The 19,697-nt window shown below is 37.1% G+C and overlaps 1 protein-coding gene across 2 annotated transcripts in view; it reads left to right on the forward strand.

Moving 5' to 3' along the window:
* Positions 1–19,697, forward strand: part of CEP85L (centrosomal protein 85kDa-like) — a 150,534-nt gene that overhangs the window by 93,204 nt on the left and 37,633 nt on the right. For both annotated transcript variants that reach the window (XM_010861804.1, XM_010861805.1), the window contains exons 4-6: positions 1,694–1,815; positions 11,897–12,014; positions 17,366–17,545. In XM_010861804.1, the coding sequence (XP_010860106.1) occupies positions 1,694–1,815; positions 11,897–12,014; positions 17,366–17,545 (420 nt within the window). The remainder of the gene's footprint in view (positions 1–1,693; positions 1,816–11,896; positions 12,015–17,365; positions 17,546–19,697) is intronic.

Below are 19,697 nucleotides of genomic sequence, written 5' to 3' on the forward strand. Positions count from 1 at the left end.
AAGTAGTGGATAGGACATTCAGGGGTTTGAAAGTGTTAGTCACTGAGTTATGTCTGACTCTGCGACCCCGTGGACTGTGGCTTCAGGCAAGAATACTGGAGTGGGTTTCTATCTTCTCCAGGGGCTCTTCCTGACCCAGGGATTGAACCTGGGATTCCTGCGTTGCAGGGAGAATCTTTACTATCTAGCCACTAGGGAAGCCCTTCCAAGGTGTTTGGGCAGCATCTATTTTCAACCACAGTGAAAATGCTTCAGTACTGCAACAACTAATATATCCATACTGGCGCATGTTCGCCCAGTGTCAACCTGAGCTGTATATTAGGCAGAAGAAAGAATGAAATTCAAAAACTAAATCTCTGACTAAACCTGTCTCTATAACCCTGTGTGTCATCTCGACTCCAAATATCTGCCCATTTGACAAAGTGAAGTACCCTGTTATCACGTGGTTTCTACCATTCTTAGTCTGTTCATCTGCTGCTGCCTGAAACATCCTGTCCTTGTATACTTGACAGGCATTTTAAAGGTTTAATCTAGGACTAGTTGATGTCACCCAGTTACTGGTTTATTCAGAAGCAAGTCTTGTCAGTAGATCTTTGGAAAGCAAAGGATAAAGATATTGCTGCAAGTTTGAATTCCTTGAAAGTTGCTTTTTGGTGTTCATGTAGCATCTCTTAGCTTGCCAAGGAATTTGTGTTCCTCTTTGATTTACCAATTGTATTAGTTTCTTAGAGCTGCCATAACAGACAAACAAGGTAGCTTACACAACAGAAATTTATGTCTCACAGTTCTGGAGGTTAAAAGTTCAGAATCAAGGTGTCAGCAGAATGCATTCCTTCTGAGGGCTGTGAATAAAAGTCTGTTTCAGGCTGTTTCTAGTGATTTTCTGGCAATCATGTTATGTTCATCTCTTTACACAGTCTTCCCTCTGTGCATGTCTGTGTTCACATTTCCCCTTTTGTGTTAGTCTAATTACTTCATCTTGACTTTATCTGTAGAGTCTGTATTTCTAAATGAGGCTCCATTCTGAGGTATTAGGGGTTAGAACTTCAGCATCGTTTTGAGGAGTCAGTTCAGCCAATACCACCAGTATTAAAATTTTAATTTTGTTTCAGTGCTAGAAGTTTGAAGATATGTTAAATTGGTTTTGTTGTTGTTTGTGTTGTTTAAATATCTTAAATATTTTTAAAAGTCTAAACATTTTTTTTTTCTAAATGATACACTAGAGAGCAGCAGTCATCTAGATTATCTGATTAATAGTTATTTTCTATGGATATATTTACTACTTTGGGAAAATACTTTAGCTTTTGAAATTTTAATGTAATTAAAGGATGATGTGATGAATGACAGTTTCAAGATGTGGAAACGCTTCTGGTAACACATATACAGTCTAGTGTAGCCTTACTGTACTCCTTCCTTACGCAATGGTTCATTTTCTTATTTGCAGAAAGCTTCCACAAGATAACGAGACCAACATCTTACATTTAGTATTATAATGTGTTCTGTTGTCTACCAATTCTTGATTAGATTTGTACATTTACTTTAGAACTTCCTTGAAATTCTTCATGTTATGTTGTATTCACAGGTGTAATTAAAATTTTTTTTTTATGAAAATCATTGGCAAAATACTAGATGACATATAAATATTCCCTTTAGCCACTTCTGACATACTAATAGCGTAAACATGTTTGTGCAGGTTTTGTCTGGATCATCTCGTCAAAGTTATTCACCTCCCGGCTATCAAGATTTCAGTAAGTGGGAATCAGTGCTGAAAATAAAAGAAGGACTACTAAGGCAGAAAGAGATTGTAATTGATCGGTGAGTCATTTTTTTTTAAATTATTACTGAGTATTTCAGGCATGCAGAAGTGTAGATTAATAAAGCAAGTATCTTTGTACCTACCACTTAGAGTTTAAGAAATAGAACTTTACAAGGACATTGAAGTCTCATGTCTGTCTATTCCCAGTCCCAGACATTTCTAAAATTTTGCCTGAGTACCAAAGCTCTGAAAAAAAAAATTATTTTAAACTGAATAGACTCCTGATTATTCTGAGCAATAAATCTTAATATTAATTATTTATGATCTATATTGATTCTACATCATTTATGTATACTTTGGGGATAATTAAACCTGTTGCCTATCATGGTAATTGGAAGATAGCTTGAGAAGGCATTTTTTCTTAATCAGTGCTAGTTACTACTTATTTTCATGTGCTATTATGAGATAAAGTACTAGGTATTTTAATCTTAAAATTAAATCCTTATTCAAACCTTTAAATATATTTAATAGTTGAAATTTCAAAAGATTTTGCTTAGAAACTTAATGTTAAGCATGATCTGCTGGAATATAAACTAGTGCACAGACCTTCTGACTTCCTTACTCTCCACTATGTTCTCAACCATCTTGAACAGAGCCTGGCATGTAGTACCTGTGCTTAGTGCTTGATAACGTCCATATTAGTATTTATTTATTTATTAGTATTCATTTAAATGAATGAAGATTGCAAGAGATTGTTACAATTGATTTTATGAAAAACTATCTTAAAATATTAGATGTTTCCAGTGTAAGTGAATTTTATGTAAAAGTATAGACACAGTTTGGAGAAGGCAATGGCACCCCACTCCAGTACTCTTGCCTGGAAAATCCCATGGACGGAGGAGCCTGGTGGGCTGCAGTCCATGGGATCGCGAAGAGTCAGACACGACTGAGCAACTTCACTTTCACTTTTCACTTTCATGCATTGGAGAAGGAAATGGCAACCCACTCCAGTGTTCTTGCCTGGAGAATCCCAAGGACAGGGGAGCCTGGTGGGCTGCCATCTATGGGGTCGCACAGAGTTGGACACCACTGAAGCGACTTAGCAGCAGCAGCAGCATAGACACAGTTGGATATATATTTTTAATACTTAATTTATTGTATATACTCGAAATTAATGCTGTTTTTAAACAGACCAAAATTCAGACTTTCATTAATATGAATTGATTTGTCCTCAATGAGAATCACTCAGCTTTTATTATTATTTAGACACCATTATACCATTCTATTGAGTATAAGTTAATAGATGTCTTAGTTCATTTGGGCTGCTATAACAAAATACCGTAGACTGGGTAGCTTATTATTGTTCAGTTATGCAGTCGTGTCGGACTCTTTGTGACCCCATGGACTGTAGCACACTAGTCTTTCCCATCCTTCACCATCTCCCAGAGTTTGCTCAAACTCATGTCCATTGAGTCGGTAATGCCATCCAACCATCTCGTCCTCTGTCATCCCCTTCTCCTCCTGCCTTCAGTCTTTCCCAGCCTCACTGTACAGGAAGCACTGATGAAAACCATCCCCAAGAAAAAGAAATGCAAAGAGGCAAAATGGTAGTCTAAGGAGGCCTTACAAATAGCTGAGAGAAGAATCGTGAAAGGCAAAGGAGAAAAGGAAAGATATACCCATCTGAATGCAGAGTTCCAGAGAATAGCAAGGAGAGATCAGAATGCCTTTTTAAATGAACAATGCAAAGAAATAGAGGAAAATAATAGAATGCTTATAGACAATAAACATTTATTTCTCCCACTTCTAGAGGCTGGGAAGTCCAAGGCACTGGCCAATACAGTGAGAATCTGGTGAGAGCCAACTTCCTGGTTCATAGGTGGCCATCTTCTTGCTGTAGCCTCATGTGGTGAAAGGGGCAAGGGAGCTCTCCAGAGCTGCTTTTGTAGTGATGCTAATTGCATTTGTGAGAACTCGGTCTTCATGACCTAATCACTTCCCAAAGACCCTCCACCTCCACCTTCTGTACCACATGTTGGGCGTTAGGATTTAATGTATGAATCTCAGGGAAGGCTCCCAGCGTTCAGTCTATGAAAGTAAGAAATACAGATAGTTATTAATATAGTCTATTAAATATATTTATCAATTTTGTATATATAGAAGGATACTAAGGAAATAATCCAAAATCATTCAGAGTTGCTCAGTTGGCCAATTCTTGTTTTAATTAAAAAATTTTTTATTGAAGTATAATTGATTACAATGTATAGGTATACAGCTAAATGATTCATATATATCTGTATGTGTATATATATATTCATACATATTTATATATAAATCTTTTCAGATTGTTTTATCATGTAGGTTTATTACAAAATATTGAGTATAGTTCTTTCTGCTATGCTGTAGGCCCTTATATATGTATGTGGTGGCTCAGATGGTAAAGAATCTGCCTACAGTGCAGGAGATGTGGGTTCAACCCCTGCATTGGGAAGATCCCCTGGAGAAGGAAATGGCAACCCACTCCAGTATTTCTTGCCTGGAGAATTCCATAGACAGAGAAACCTGGTGGGCTACAGTCCATGGGGTCACAAAGAGTCATACACAACTCAGCAACTAACACCATACACTGTGTTACTCTAGTTTTTAATTTATCCATCCCCACCATCTTTCCCCTTTGGTAGCCATAAGTTTGTTTTCTATGTCTGTGAGTTTCTGTTTTGTAAATAAGTTCCATTTGTATCATATTTTAGATTCCACATATAAATGATATATTTTTTTTACTGTAAAATACTTATCTTGGACTGACTTAGTATGATAATCTCTATATTCATTCATGTTGCTGCAAATGGCATTATTTCATTCTTTTTTATGGCTGCATAATATTGTGTTGTTTATGGGTACCACATCTTTATCCACTCATCTGTTGGTGGACATTTAGGTTGTTCCCATGTCTTGGCCATTGTAAATAGTGTTGCAGTGAACATTGGGGTGCATGTCTTTTCAAGTTATAGTTTTCTCCAGATATATGGCCAGGAATGGGATGGCAGGATCATATGGTAGCTCCACTTTGCATTTTTTAAGGAACCTCCATACTGTTCTCCATAGTAGCTGTACCAATTTTCATTCCCACCAACAGTATAGGAAGGTTCCCTTTTCTCCACAACTTCTCCAGCATTTATTATTTGTAGACTTTTTGTTGATGGCCATTCTCACTGGTGTGAGGTCATACCTAATTGTAGTTTTGATTTGCATTTCTCTAATAATTAGCAATGTTGAGCATCTTTTCATGTATCTTTTGGCCATCTGTGTGTCTTCTTTGGAGAATTGTCTATTTATATCTTCTGCATTGGCATGAGTAGGAGTTGGCTGGTCTAGGCTAGCCTCACCTGGATGGCTTGTATGCTCCCATACAAGCATCTGCAGGGTTCTGTTATCCTGCAGTATTCTAGCTAGGGTTTGTTTGTAGGGTGGCTGGGTGAAGTTCAAAGAGAAAATGAAGCACACGCAGTCTCTTGGAGATTAGGCTCAGAAATGGCACAGAATCACTTCCTCTATGTTCTGATTGGTCACAAGGCCAGGAGACTTCACCTGTGGACAGAAGGAACAAAAGGTGTGTAAGTAATATAGGGAAGGGAATAATTATGGATGTTTTTGTGAATCGTACACCGCACCCAGTGTCTTAAATAATCTTTGATATTTTACAAGTCTGTTATAAAATTTGTGATGATTAATGCATTTGATATTGTATAAGACAGAGGAAGAAAAAGTAGCTCCTCTTTCTGTAGCAATAGAATCAGAATTTAAAAGCAAAAAATGCTCAAGTATAAAAATCTTTATATAACAAATATAGTACTAAAAATGAGAACAAAATAATAGTATATTTTTTCTAGGAACCAGATTAGAGTAATGGCCTTTAAAATTGTGATAACACATACAGAGGCTATTTGAGAGAGTGAGATGACAAGATTTAGTTTCTTAATGGATGAAGCTAAGAGTAAAGATGCCAAACTTTTCTATTTTGGAATATGGTGTGGTTGATGATACCTTTAAAGTCACTTAACTAAAAATTCTACACTGGATATTATTCCTGAAAATATCAAGTTGTTCATGATTGCATGAGAAAAAAAATTTTTTACCATGCCTATAGCTTTTATAGATTTTGGTTAATTAGATCAAAGAAGATCAAATGTTAAGGAAAATTAGCTGCTATAGAAACTGTTCTTATGGTTACCAGTGGGAAATGATCAGAGCGATAGATTGAAAGTTTGGAATTGACATAGATGTATTTTTAAAATAGGTAACCGACAAGGACCTACTGTATATGGCACAGGGAAATCTGTTCAATATTCTGTAATAACCTAAATGGGAAAAGAATTTGGAAAAGAATGTACATTTATATATGTAACTAAATCACTTTGCTGTACACCTGGAACTAATAGAGCATTGTTAATCAACTATACTCCAATATAAAATAAAATTGTTTTAAAAAGTAAGAAAAAGAAACTGTTCTTAAGTGTCCCCGTCTTATGAGAAAAAGCACATAGTTTAATTGCAAAAGCAACTCAAAGGAGGAAAGCTGGTTTCCTAATTCTTTATACTCGATACTAATCATTTAGGTCATTCTGAATAAGATACTTGACCTTTTGCAAATTGATTGTCTCGTCTGCCTGGGTACAAGGAGTTTCACTACTTAAGCAAAAAGTGAGGTTTTCGAAGATCACTGTTTTAGGCAACTCCCCTCTCCCACCTAGCTGTACAGCATGAGGATTAAATGAATGAATGTGTGTAAAAAGTCTTAATCCTGTCTGATGCACAGTGGCCATTTAACAAAGAGTAGCCTCATTATATGTGTTTTGTGTATATAATAGTTATATTTATGTAATTGTCTTTCCTCAGTGGATTCTGAGCTCCTTCACAGAAGAGAGTTTCAAGTATATTTTATTATTCATAATAGAAACTCACTAAATATTTGTTCAGAGGAAATAGCCTCATTTTAATGAAAAAGAAGCTAAGGTTTTTGGTTAATCTATGCTGTTGCTGATACTTATGGTTCTTATAATGGTTTACACTTAGAAGTTGCTTGGCTCCTGCCACTGAATTGAACAGATAAAATAGAAGGTGCACTGGAGCCTGATTCAGAGAGGAAACCTGCTACGCTCAGTGGAGATAGCTGAGTTAATGTTATTAGTAAATGATACTATCAGCACAGAGGAGAATCTCATTCTGTCATTACTTGCAATTTCCAACATAGTACCTACAAATCTTCTTAAAATTGTCCAATATTAAGAAATCTGACTAGCCACTGTTTCGGGGTTCTTCGGAAGGAGACTAAATCTTTCAGTTCAGTTCAGTCGTTCAGTCATGTCTGACTGTTCGCAAACCCCATAGACAACAGCACGCCAGGCCTCCCTGTCCATCACCAACTCTGAAGTCTACTCAAACTCATCTCCATTGAGTCGGTGATGTCATCCAACCATCTCATCCTCTGTCGTCCCCTTCTCCTCCTGCCTTCAATCTTTCCCAGCATCAGGATCTTTTCAAATGAGTCAGCTCTTCACATCAGGTGGCCAAAGTATTGGAGTTTCAGCTTCAGCATCAGTCTGTCCAGTGAACATTCAGGACTGATCTCCTTTAGGATGGACTGGTTGGATCTCCTTGCAGTCCAAGGGTCTCTCAAGAGTCTTCTCTAACACCACGGTTCAAAAGCATCAATTCTTCAGCACTCAGCTTCCTTTATAGTCCAACTCTCACATCCATACATGACCACTGGAAAAACCATAGCTTTGACAAGATGGACCTTTGTTGGCAAAGTAATGTCTCTGCTTTTTAATATGCTGTCTAGGTTGGTCATAACTTTTCATCCAAGGAGTAAGCATCTTTTTATTTCATGGTTACAGTCACCATCTGCAGTGATTTTTGGAGCCCCCAAAAATAAAGTCAGCCACTGTTTCCTTATCTATTTGCCATGAAGTGATGGGACCAGATGCCATGATTTTTGTTTTCTGAATGTTGGGTTTTAAGCCAACTTTTTCACTCTCCTCTTTCACTTTCATCAAGAGGCTTTTTAGTTCCTCTTCACTTTCTACCATAAGTGTGGTGTCATCTATATATCTGAGGTTATTGATATGTCTCCTGGCAGTCTTGATTCCAGCATGTGCTGCATCCAGCCCAGCGTTTCTCATGATATACTCTGCATATAAGTTAAATAAGCAGGGTGACAATATATAGGTCTTTTGTATTCATGAGCCCTAGAACACACCTGCATTTATACTAATGAGGTGATTCTTGAGCCCTGAATTTCTGCTTCAGGACCTGGGCTGTTCACCAGAGAGACCAACGCTGTGGTCAGAGGGTTGGGTCTTGGAGCTAGTTCAGCCTCCAGGACTGGAGATTGAATTCAGTCACACAGCTGGTGATTTAATCGGTCATGCCCATGCAGTGAAATTCTATAATAAAAATTTGGGGAACTCACCAGATTTGTGGCCAGTTGGCTAAAAGTGTGGGTGACCTGGGATCCCACTTGCGTGGCATCTGAAGTGAGGCTTTCTTGCTGGGGACTCTGCCCGAAGAGTTGTGAAATCCAGTGCTAAGTTACAGTGTTTGGTGTCTGAATGGAGTTTCACACAGTATAGCAGTTGGCCTTGAAACGAAATAGATTTAGAAATTGATTTTACGATGCTATATACCTAGGTTCTTTTAAACTGCCAGTGAGTCTGTTCTGGTTCGGGAGCACTGGTTTGGGACCCTGTGACGAGACCTAAAAGGCGTGAGAGCAGGTGCTGTCCACGTGCCATAGAGGTGGCTCTGAGGTTCCACAATGCCACCCCAGGTGCCCTGCACCAGGGCCTGGAGCGGAACCTACGTGTCCCATGCCCCGGCCACTCCCAGCCCACTCTGGCTAGAGTCTGATGGCAGTGGCAGCGCTAAGGGACCCACCTCAGGAACAGTATAAGCTTTGAAGACGTTGCTGGGTACCTCTCCTGGGAGGAAGGGAGGCTCCTTGTTGAGGCTCAGAGATGCCTGTACCTCAGTGTGATGCTGCAGAACTTTGCACTCGTATCTTCACTAGCTAGGGCTTCAGGGACAGTGCTGAAAAGCAGTGGGTAGAAGGATATCTATGCCTTCTTCCTGATGTCAATGACCCAGATAACCATGATGGTGTGATCACTCACCTAGAACCAGACACCTTGGAGTGCGAAGTCAAGTGGGCCTTACGAAGCATCACTGTGAACAAAGCTAATGGAGGTGATGGAATTCCAGCTCAGCTATTTCAAATCCTAAAAGATGATGCTGGTAAAGTGCTGCACTCAATATGCCAGCAAATTTGGAAAAGTCAGCAGTGGCCACAGGACTGGAAAAGGTCAGTTTTCATTCCAATCTCAAAGAAAGGCAGTGCCAAAGAATGTTCAAACTACCTCACAATTGCACTCCTTTCACACGCTAGCAAAGTAAGGCTCAAAATTCTTCAAGCTAGACTTCAACAGAACATAAACTGAGAACTTCCAGATGTTCAAGCTGGATTTCGAAAAGGCAGAGGAATCAGATATCAAATTGCCAACATCCATTGAATCATAGGAAAAGCAAGAGAATTCCAGAAAGACATCTATTTCTGCTTCATTGACTACACCAAAGTCTTTGTATGGATCACAACAAACTGTGGAAAATTCTTAAAAAGATGGGAATACCAGACCACCTGACCTGCCTCCTGAGAAACCTGTATGCAGGTCAAAAAGCTACAGTTAGAACTGAACATGGGACAACAGACTTGTTACAAATCGAGAAAGGAGTATGTCAGGCTGTGTATTGTCACCCTGCTTATTTAACTTCTATGCAGAGTACATCACAGAAAATGCTGGGCTGGATGAAGCACAAGCTGGAATCAAGATTGCTGGGAGAAATATCAAAATAACCTCATATATGCACATGACACCACCCCTATGGCATAAAGTGAAGAGGAACTAAAGAGCCTCTTGATGAAGGTGAAAGAGGAGAGTGAAAAAGCTGTCTTAAATATCAACATTCAAAAAACCAAGATCATGGCATCCAGTCCCATCACTTCATGGCAAATAGATGGGGAAATAACAGAAACAGACTTTATTTTCTTGGGCTCCAAAAATCACTGTAGATGCTGACTGCAGCCATGATATTAAAAGACACTTGCTCCATGGAAGAAAAGCTATGACCAACCTAGACAGTATATTAAAAAGCAGAGACATGACTTTGCTGACAAAGGTCCGTCTAGTCAAAGCTATGGTTTTTCCAGTAGTCATGTATGGATGTGAACCTTGGACCATAAAGAAGGTTGAGCACTGAAGAATTGATGCTTTTGAACTGTGATGTAGAAGACTCTTGAGAGTCCCTTGGACTGCAAGGAGATCCAACCAGTCCATCCTAAAGGAGATCAGTCCTGAATATTCATTGGAAGGAGTGATGCTGAAGCTGAAGCTCCCATACTTTGGCCACTTGATTCGAAGAGCCTATTCCTTAGAAAAGGCTCTGATGGGAAAGATTGAAGGCCAGAGAAGGGGACGACAGAGGATGAGGTGGTTGGATTGCATCACTGACTCAACAGACATGAGTTTGAGCAGGCTCCGGGAGATGATGAAGGACAGGGAGGCCTGGCGTGCTGCAGTCTATGGGGTCATAAAGAGTTGGACATGACTGAGCAACTGAACAATAAATATATCTAGGTATAAACAGCCAAAATAACTTAGAAACACACTTTATTAAAACTGTATTAAATACTCAAGTAAACTGATAAAAATAATGAAATCTTAATTCAACACTTGTGATAGAGAATAAATATGATATAAATATAATAAATAAATACCCCATCTTGCATTATGGGATCTATCTCAAAATGAAAGCTGTACTATAAATTGCTATGAGCAATATCTCATCTGTTAATTGATCATGTATGTGAAATTAGAGTTAATAACTTTTAATAACCTGATATGTACACATATGCCTTGTTTTAGGAATCTGATCATAAATCCCAGGTTATAAAGCAGGTGAGTTAGAAGGACATTTAGTATGAATTCTTTTTTTTAAAAAAATCCACACTATACCAAAGAATTCACCACTGATTTTAAAAGTTTACCTAGCAAAATTATATGATTTTACTTCCACATGTAATTAAGTGTGAAACATACACGTTGCTAAAGGCTCAAATGATAGCATTTTTTAGTAATAAAATATTTTAAAATTAAGATATTACATTTTTTAGACATGTTATCACATACTTAATAGTTTATAGTATAATATAAACAAACTAATAAAATTTTACTGGTCTTTGTCTTTCCACCCTATACCTTTGGTCACCTCTTCTTTTATTTCAATCTGTCTTCCCTCTCTATCTCTTACAACCTCATTATGAGTCTTGTTATTAAATTTTTGATGATTAATGATAATACATATAAAACTCTTAGCATGTTGCCTGACACATTAACAGTTTTCAGATGTTTTAGGAAACATTCTCAAAAGTTACACAATTTGATTAAAGTAAGTTATGATCCACTGAGGAAATATTTGAACTTCAGCGTGTCCGGGTCCAGCATGAGGTGACATTAAAATGAAATTTCAGCGCCATCAAGAGATGTAAATCTGCCACCATGTGAGTTCTCCATCCTTAGTGATGTTTCTGCATAGATCATGCAACCTGGATATTGTAGATAAGGTGCAGGCAGAGTACAGCAAGTGAACTACATGATATTTATAAAAATACCTGTCACTCCTTACAATGAGTTTTTTCAGATGTTTCAATTGGTATTGTGTGTCAAAAAGAATTTGGATGAATGGAAAGAATGATATTAAGATAACGACATTCCAGACTGAGAATGAAACAGTTTGTATACTAGGCAGCAAGAAGAAAGAAAGCAAAGCATGACTTTGTTAGAACCTAGAAAGAGTATTCTACAAAAGATTATGTTCTTTTAAGTAACCAGAAGTACTCAGTATAAACTTTTTTCTGTATTTAACATATCTCATGGTACTGTGGTTTAAAAAGATTTCTTCTTATGAATTTTAAGATCATACTTCTAACTCTTAATGCCAAATTAGAATACTGAAAATTCTGCTTTTAATTGTATCAACTTATAAAAGTATGTTTTTTGTAATGTGACCCCAACTTATGTTTTGCAGGCAGAAGCAACAAATTACCCACCTGCATGAAAGAATAAGGGATAATGAATTACGAGCACAGCATGCCATGTTAGGACACTATGTAAACTGTGAGGGTTCTTCCGGGGCTGGTTTACAGGTAAGATTACAAAGGGTTTTGTAGTTATCGTTTTACTAGTCTTGTCAAACATATGCTTAAGCTGTATGATTAGGACATTTGGGGACTAGTAATCTGTTCCTATGGTTCATATTTATATGTGTAGTAAAAGACGTTCCAGTGCTGTTTTCCAGCTGTCCAGTTCACATGCTTTTCCCACACTAACAGGAATTACTATTATCAGTTTCTAGTGTAGCCTCCCAGAGTTGATATTTATTACAACTCACAGATAAATTTATTTTATCCTACACAAAAGATATCAAAATATATAAAATATTCAACATACTACTTTTTTTTTCATATTATATAAAATACAATGACTATTTCCATATCATTACCTAGGCAGCATCCCTTTCCTTTGCTTTTATAGCTGCTTGATTTCCCATTTTATGAAAACAGCATAATTTATCCATCCTGTCTTTGCTTATCAAAATTTGGGTTGTTTCTAATTTGGGACTACTATGCACAATCTTATAAAAGTGAAAATCTATACTCATTAAACAGTAACTCCCCATTTCACTCCCTGACCCATGGCAACTACCATTCTACTTTCTGTCTCTGTCATTTTTAATTACTCCAGGTATCTCATGTTAAATGGAATTATGTAGTATTTGTCTTTTTGTGGCTGGCATATTTCACTTAGCGTAATATCCTCAAGGTTCATCCACATTGTAGCACGTGTCAGAATTTCCTTCCCTGTTAAGGCCAAATAATATCCCATTGGATGCATACCGTATTTCGCTTTTCTACTCATCTTCCAGTGGACATTTGGCTGGATTCCGTATTCTATCTGTAGTGAATAATACCGCTGTGAACGTTTTTGCATCATTTATTTGAACATGAATACTACTGGCAAATACTTTATGGTAGTACGTACTTCTATTTGGTCATTTCCGTTTATATCTTTATTCTAGAATTAAATCAATTTAAGTGTAATTTTTTCCTCCATTATATTTTTAAACTTGCAGTTTTATTAAAGGCATTGTTATATTAAAATCAGGACATGATAAATGAAGACCAAATAACAGACTTATTTGCGGCAGAGGCACTTAACATAGAGATTCCAGCTTGTTTGTCATACTTCAGTTACTAATACATCAAATAGCTTGTTATTATGTGATGTCATCTAAAAGTCTCTATCATACTGAGATTAATAGTGTTCAGTTATTTGAAAGTGGTATTTCTGTACTACTTAAGTAGTATAATTTGCTTTGATAAGGGTATTTTAATAGAACCATGCAGTTTCCCCTTATAACTTCGTTATTCTGAATAAAGGTTTTACTTGAATTATACAATTAATATTACCAAAAAACATAAAACTCAATATCTGTCTGCAAGCTAAAGAAAATGTTTTTTGACACATAGCATCAGACCAGTAGAGGGCTCTCTAAGTCAGTCTGCAAGGACAGATAGAAATAGAAGGAAAATGGGGTTGCTAAAAATATTATAAGAATTTTAAATTATATGGGGGAATTAAAATATTGTTGAGAAATTCATTTTAAAAGATAAGTGTGAGACTCCTCTGGCGGTCCAGTGGTTAAGACTTCACCTTCCAATGCAGGTTCAATTCCTGGTCAGAGATCTAAGATCCCACATGACTGGTGGCCAAAAAAACCCCCAAAAACATAGAACAGAAGCAATGTTGTAACAAATTAAGTAAACACTTTAACAATGGTGTACATCAAAACAATCTTTTTAAAAAAAGGTAAGTGCAATTAATAAAAGAGAATGCAAGGAACCCCCTCCAATACTAAATGGATACAATAAATATATAAATTTTTTTCAGTAGATTGATACAGAGTGAATAAAATGGCAAAGGTTTAGAAGTAACAACTAATACAATAAATTCTCCTTAGTGAAGGAAGTTCTTATTTTTCTTTATATTTTATTGAACAAATTTGACATGTAATATGGAATGAGTTTGGGCTTCCCTTGTGGCTCAGAGGGCAAAGAATTCACTTGCAACCCAGATCTGGGTTTCACCCCTGGGTCTGGAACATCCTTTGAAGAAGGGATTGGACACCCACTCCAGTATTCTTGCCTGGAGAATTCCCATGGATAGAGGAGCCTGGCAGGCTACGGTCCATGGGGTCACAGAAGAGTCAGACACGACTAAGTTACTAAGCACACATGCACAGTGTGTTTAAGGTGTATGGCATGTTGCTTTGATACATTTATATGTAATATGATTGCTATTTTAGTGGTATTTATCACATTACATAATTATAGTACAATATTATTATCTGTATTCATTATACTGTGCATTAACTACTTGTGGCATATTTACTGCTTGTTGAAATTTTACCCTTAAACACCACACTCTTATCCTCTGTGGGTGCTCCACCCCTTCTCATGATCTCTGGTAAGAAGGTTCTCTCTGTTTATTACAGGTTTAATTTATTTAGATTCCACGTATAAGTGGTATCATACAGTACTTGCTTTTCTTTATCTGATTTATCTCATTTAGCATAATGTGCCCAAGATCTGTATATGTGTGAAGATATCCTCCTTTCTCATGGCTGAATAAATTCCATTGTATATTACATCTTTTACCCATTCATACGTTGATGAATGTTGGGATTGTGGCCTTATCTTGGCTGTTGTAAATCAGCTCAGATCAGTCGCTCAGTTGTGTCCGACTCTTTGCGACCCCATGCATCACAGCACGCCAGGCCTCCCTGTCCATCACCAACTCCCAGAGTTCACTGATACTCAAGTCCATTGAGTCAGTGATGCCATCCAGCCATCTCATCCTCTGTCGTCCCCTTCTCCTCCTGCCCCCAATCCCTCCCAGCATCAGAGTCTTTTCCAGTGAGTCAACTCTTTGCATGAGGTGACCAAAGTACTGGAGTTTCAGCTTTAGCATCATTCCTTCCAAAGAAATCCCAGGGCTGATCTCCTTCAGAATGGACTGGTTAGATCTCCTATGATAACTATGGGAGTGCATGTATCTTGTAGAAATCATGTTTTCTTCTGGGTGTATATCCAGAGATGAAATTGCTGGATCCTGTGGTAGATTTGTTTTTTTATATTTTTGAGGAACCATCATGTTGTTTTCTGTAATGGCCACGCTAATTTATACTCCCACCAACCATGTTTAAGGTCCCCTTTCCACCACATCCTTTCCAGCACCACTTATCTCTTGTCTTCTTTATGATAACCATTCTAACAGGTGGGAGGTAAGATATTATTTTGATTTTGATTTGAATTTCTCTGATGATTAGCATTCCCTGATGTGATGTTGAGCATTTTTTCACGTGTCTGTTGGCCATTTTTATTTTCTCTTTGAAAATATGTCTGTTTAGTTCTTCTGCCTATTTTTAAATCAGGTTGTCTTTTGTTAAGTTGAATGAGTCTTTTATATATTTTGGATTTTAACCCCCTTATCTGATACGGGGTTTGTAGAATGTTCTCCCAGTCAGTAGGTTGTCTTTTCATTGTTAATTGTTTCTTTTACTGCACTTCTTTTTTGGTTTGATTAGTCTCATTTGTTGATTTTTGCTTTTGCTGTTTGTCCTTTTGGCATTATGTAAGAAAAAAGTCATTGCCAAGACAAATATCGATGACTTCTAGGAGTTTTATGGTATCAGGTCTTATGTTAATTTTTTGAGTCACGTGATGCAGGGGCCTACTTTCGTTGTTCTGCGTGTGTTTCTACAGTTTTCCCAGCACCATACCCACTGGGTGCTCTTGGCCCCTGTTGAATACTAGCTGACATCGTATTTTAGAGTCTAATTCTGGGCTCTCCGTTCGGTTTCAGTGGTCAGTGTGTCAGTGCCAGTACCAGTTTTATTACGGTGATTTGTAGGGTAATTTGAAATCTGGAGTGTGATGCTTCTGGTTTTGTTCTTTTTCTCAGTATTGCTTTGGCTGTCCAGAGTCTTTTCTGGATCCTCACAAACTTCAGGATTGTTTACTCTATTTCTGTGAAGAGTAGCAAAGGAATGTTTTCCTTGGATTTATAAACATTACTTTTTATGCACAGCATTTTGTATTTGCACATTTTTGGGGTCCATAACTTGTTCATCCTAACTCCTTAGTATATTTAAAAAAGGAAATTATGCTTTTAATATTCTGTGTATTCTAGGTTTAAAAAGTATATTTTTGAAATAAAATACCTTTTAAATTAATTTACAGATAAAAAATACAACTCTTGAGAAGTAAATGCTGTTTGCCTATTAAAAACTTTGAATAACCTTACAATCAAAATGACCTGAGAACTAGACATTGCCAAATCTCATAGGTGGAAAATGAGAACCAGGTCTTTATCCTAAAATTCAAACTTCCCCAGTTGTTTCAATAGTAGAATTACTAGAACCAAGAGTGGTTTGTACTTACAATATCTTATACCAAAATTTCAACCTGTAGTTAACAGGCTTGCATGGAAAAAACCCAAATGTGAAAGACCCTTCTTCCTTTTGTTAAAAATTGAAGAAGGCAGGCCAGCACTTGTTATTTGTTGTCTTTCTGATGATAGCCATTCTGCTAGGTATGAGGTCTGTCTCACTGTGGCTTTGATTTGCATTTCCCCAACAATGAGTGATGTTGAACATCTTTTCAGGTGCCTGTATGTCTTCTTTGAAAAAATTTTTTCAGGTCCTCTGTCCATTTTTTAATTGGGTTTTTTCTTTTTTTTTCCCCTTGATGTTGAGTTGTATGAGTTCTTTATGTATTTTGGATATTAACCTCTTATCAGATGTATCGTTTGCGTTTATCTTCTCTTATTCAGATCTTGTCTGACTCTCCCTCAAAGCCTTGCTCATGAAGAGAATAATACATTTGTTCATTTAGCAATTATTTTTGAACTCATGTTGTGCTCAGTCATTGCTCTATGAAATAGGGATATAAGAACAATTAAGATGAACAAAAATTCCTGATTTCATGACCCTTACTTTCTGGTTAGGGGAAACACTCTATTAATATTTATTGATATGTATTTATTGGTATGTATTAACTTTATTAGGGATGTCTCATTTACCTGTTAGCTAAAAATGATCACCTGTGAGAAAAGAGTTCTTTAGTCTTCATTTCCCCAGAACTTTTACTTCTTTATAATGTACTTTTTACACTCTAATTATGCCTTTTAACCAAATAATAACTACTTTTTATTTAGCTTCTGCCTTGTGCTAAAACTTCATGTAACTTGGCCATGGTAGGTAATTTGAATTGATCATGGCACATAACTGAGAAGCAGGAGAGCTGGGATTTGCTGAGGTCTGTCATTAAAGGCTTGTGTATGCTCTTTGTTCTGTCCCTCATTTCCAATGTCTTTCCATTGGTTCAGGACAAGTAAACTTGTAAAGCCTTGCCTGTGTGTTTCTCTTTCTGAATAGCCACAATATGAGAACACCTCCCTCCAGACTCCATTTTCAGACCAGTCAGCATCCCATTCCCAGCACGAGGAACTTGAGCAAAAGCTTGCATCTACTGAGAAAGAAGTTTTACAGCTCAATCAGTTTCTCAAACAAAGAATAAGCCAATTTAGTGAAGAGAAGAAGAAACTGGAGGAAAAGGTAGGTATTTTTAATAAAGTTAAATAAGGCCAAGGGCATTCCTTCAGCATATGATTTTTTTTTTGTTATCTACTGTATGCCAGGTATCTTACCAAGTTTATTATTCTAAAGTGAATAGTTTTACAGTAACTTTTGAGAAACCCTGTGCTATCTACAAAAATCCAGGCTTTTTTTTTTCTTTTGAGAAACAAAAACACCATTGTATATTATATTATGTCTTTCTAAATAATAGTAAAGCTCTTTTTAGTTGCCTATGCTGAGATTTGACACCAATAACTTTTCTCCTTTTCCTTTTTGGATCCTGTATCTTTGTCATGTGTGGTATGAAGGACTGCTAAATGAAATAAAAGTGGTCTTTCTTTCAGAAGCACATGACTTCAAGTTATTTAAGCTGAAGCCCTTGAATAGAATAAGTAGTGAAAGCCAAATGCCTATATATACACAATGTATCTGTACATTTATTTGACCTTTCTGCCTTTATTATTTTCACATACTTCATCTCATTCCATTATATTGGCTTTAGATTTCTCTTGTTACACTCAACTTACTCTTCTATTAACTAACCTCCCATTCAGGTGATCTTAAGGCAGTCACCATAATTTTCTTTAGACAAGATTGGCACTATTGATAAGGAACTCATTGATATTTTTGAGTCAGTATAGATATACATGTGTGTATATACACACACACACATGAGCTAAAATTTTTTGTCTTCCCCCCAAAATTTGACATTTTACATGGTAGATAGAAATTGTTGAAAAGCTAGAAGTAAAATTCAAGATAATTTAACTCTTTGTTTGCTGCCTTGGTTCTAATAATAATTTATAAAAAATTTAGAGGAAAATACTTTTTCCCTAATTTATTTTGTTCTGATAATTGTATTTAAAATAAAGAAAAATAAATCTGTAAATTTCTTCTAAAATTGGACTCTCCTATTGCTTTCTAGGAATGATGTCAGTATTGTGTAATACCTTCTTGAAAGAAAAATCTTATCTTTTTATAACTGAAATAAGAAAGATTTATTAGCATTGTGTCATTTGATGGCTTCCCTGGTAGCTCAGACAGTAAAGAATCTGCCTGCAATGCAGGAGACCCAGGTTCAGTCCCTGGGTTGGGAAGATCCTCTGGAGAAGGGAATTTACACATTCTAGTATTCTTGCCTGGAAAATTCCATGGACACAGGAGCCTGACGGGCTGCAATCCATAGACTCACAAAGAGTCAGACATGACTCAGTGACTAGCACTTTCCCTTTTCTTTTCTTTTCATTTTTTGTTGCTGTTGTTCAGTCACTAAGTTATGTCCGACTCTTTGTAACTGCATGGACTGCAGCTTGCCAGACTTCCCTGTCCTTCACCATCTCCTGAAGTTTGCTCAAACTCATGTCCACTGAGTTAGTGATGCCATCCAACCCTCTCATCTGTTGTCCCCTTCTCCCCCTGCCTTCAATCTGTCCCAGCATCAGGGTCTCTTCCAGTGAGTTGGCTCTTGGCCTCAGATGGCCAAAATATTGGAGCTTCAGCATCAGTCTGTCCAATTATTTGAATATTCATGGTTGGTTTCCTTTAAGATTGACTAGTTTGATCTCCTTGCAGTCCAAGGGACTCTCGAGAGTCTTCTTCACCCCAACAGTTTGAAAGCATCAATTCATTTACCCATAGGTAATCACTGGAGTTCAAAATTCAGTGACCTCTATTAATCTGAAACAGAAAACTTGAAAGTTAAATAAACAGAAACCAGAAAATAGAGAACTCATCAGTCAGCACGGTAAAGAAAACAAGAAAACTAGATCCAATAATTATGTGTGGTCAGCTGCTTGTGGTCACAGACAACAGAGATAATGTGTGATCAAGTATTGGCCAAGATCTGTGATCCAGAGCAGCAAGCCTGACATGATAGCAAAGAAGAGAGTTGACCAACCAGAGAAAAAGAAGTTACCTAGGATGCCTTTGCATGGTAGAAGACAACATGACTAAATTATTCTAGTGGCTCCTGTCTGAGGTCACAATAATGTCACATTTAAGACAGTTAAACAATCAAGTGTGAATTAGGGAGCATGCAGTAAAAGTAGACTGGTTACTTATGTAACTTACAGGGTCATTTGCTAAGGCAAAAACAGGATTGTGTGGTCTTTTCAGGTCACAACCAGTGCCA

The sequence above is a fragment of the Bison bison genome, unplaced genomic scaffold (genome assembly GCF_000754665.1).
Source record: "Bison bison bison isolate TAMUID 2011002044 unplaced genomic scaffold, Bison_UMD1.0 scf7180017864473, whole genome shotgun sequence".
Lineage (NCBI taxonomy): Eukaryota > Metazoa > Chordata > Mammalia > Artiodactyla > Bovidae > Bison > Bison bison.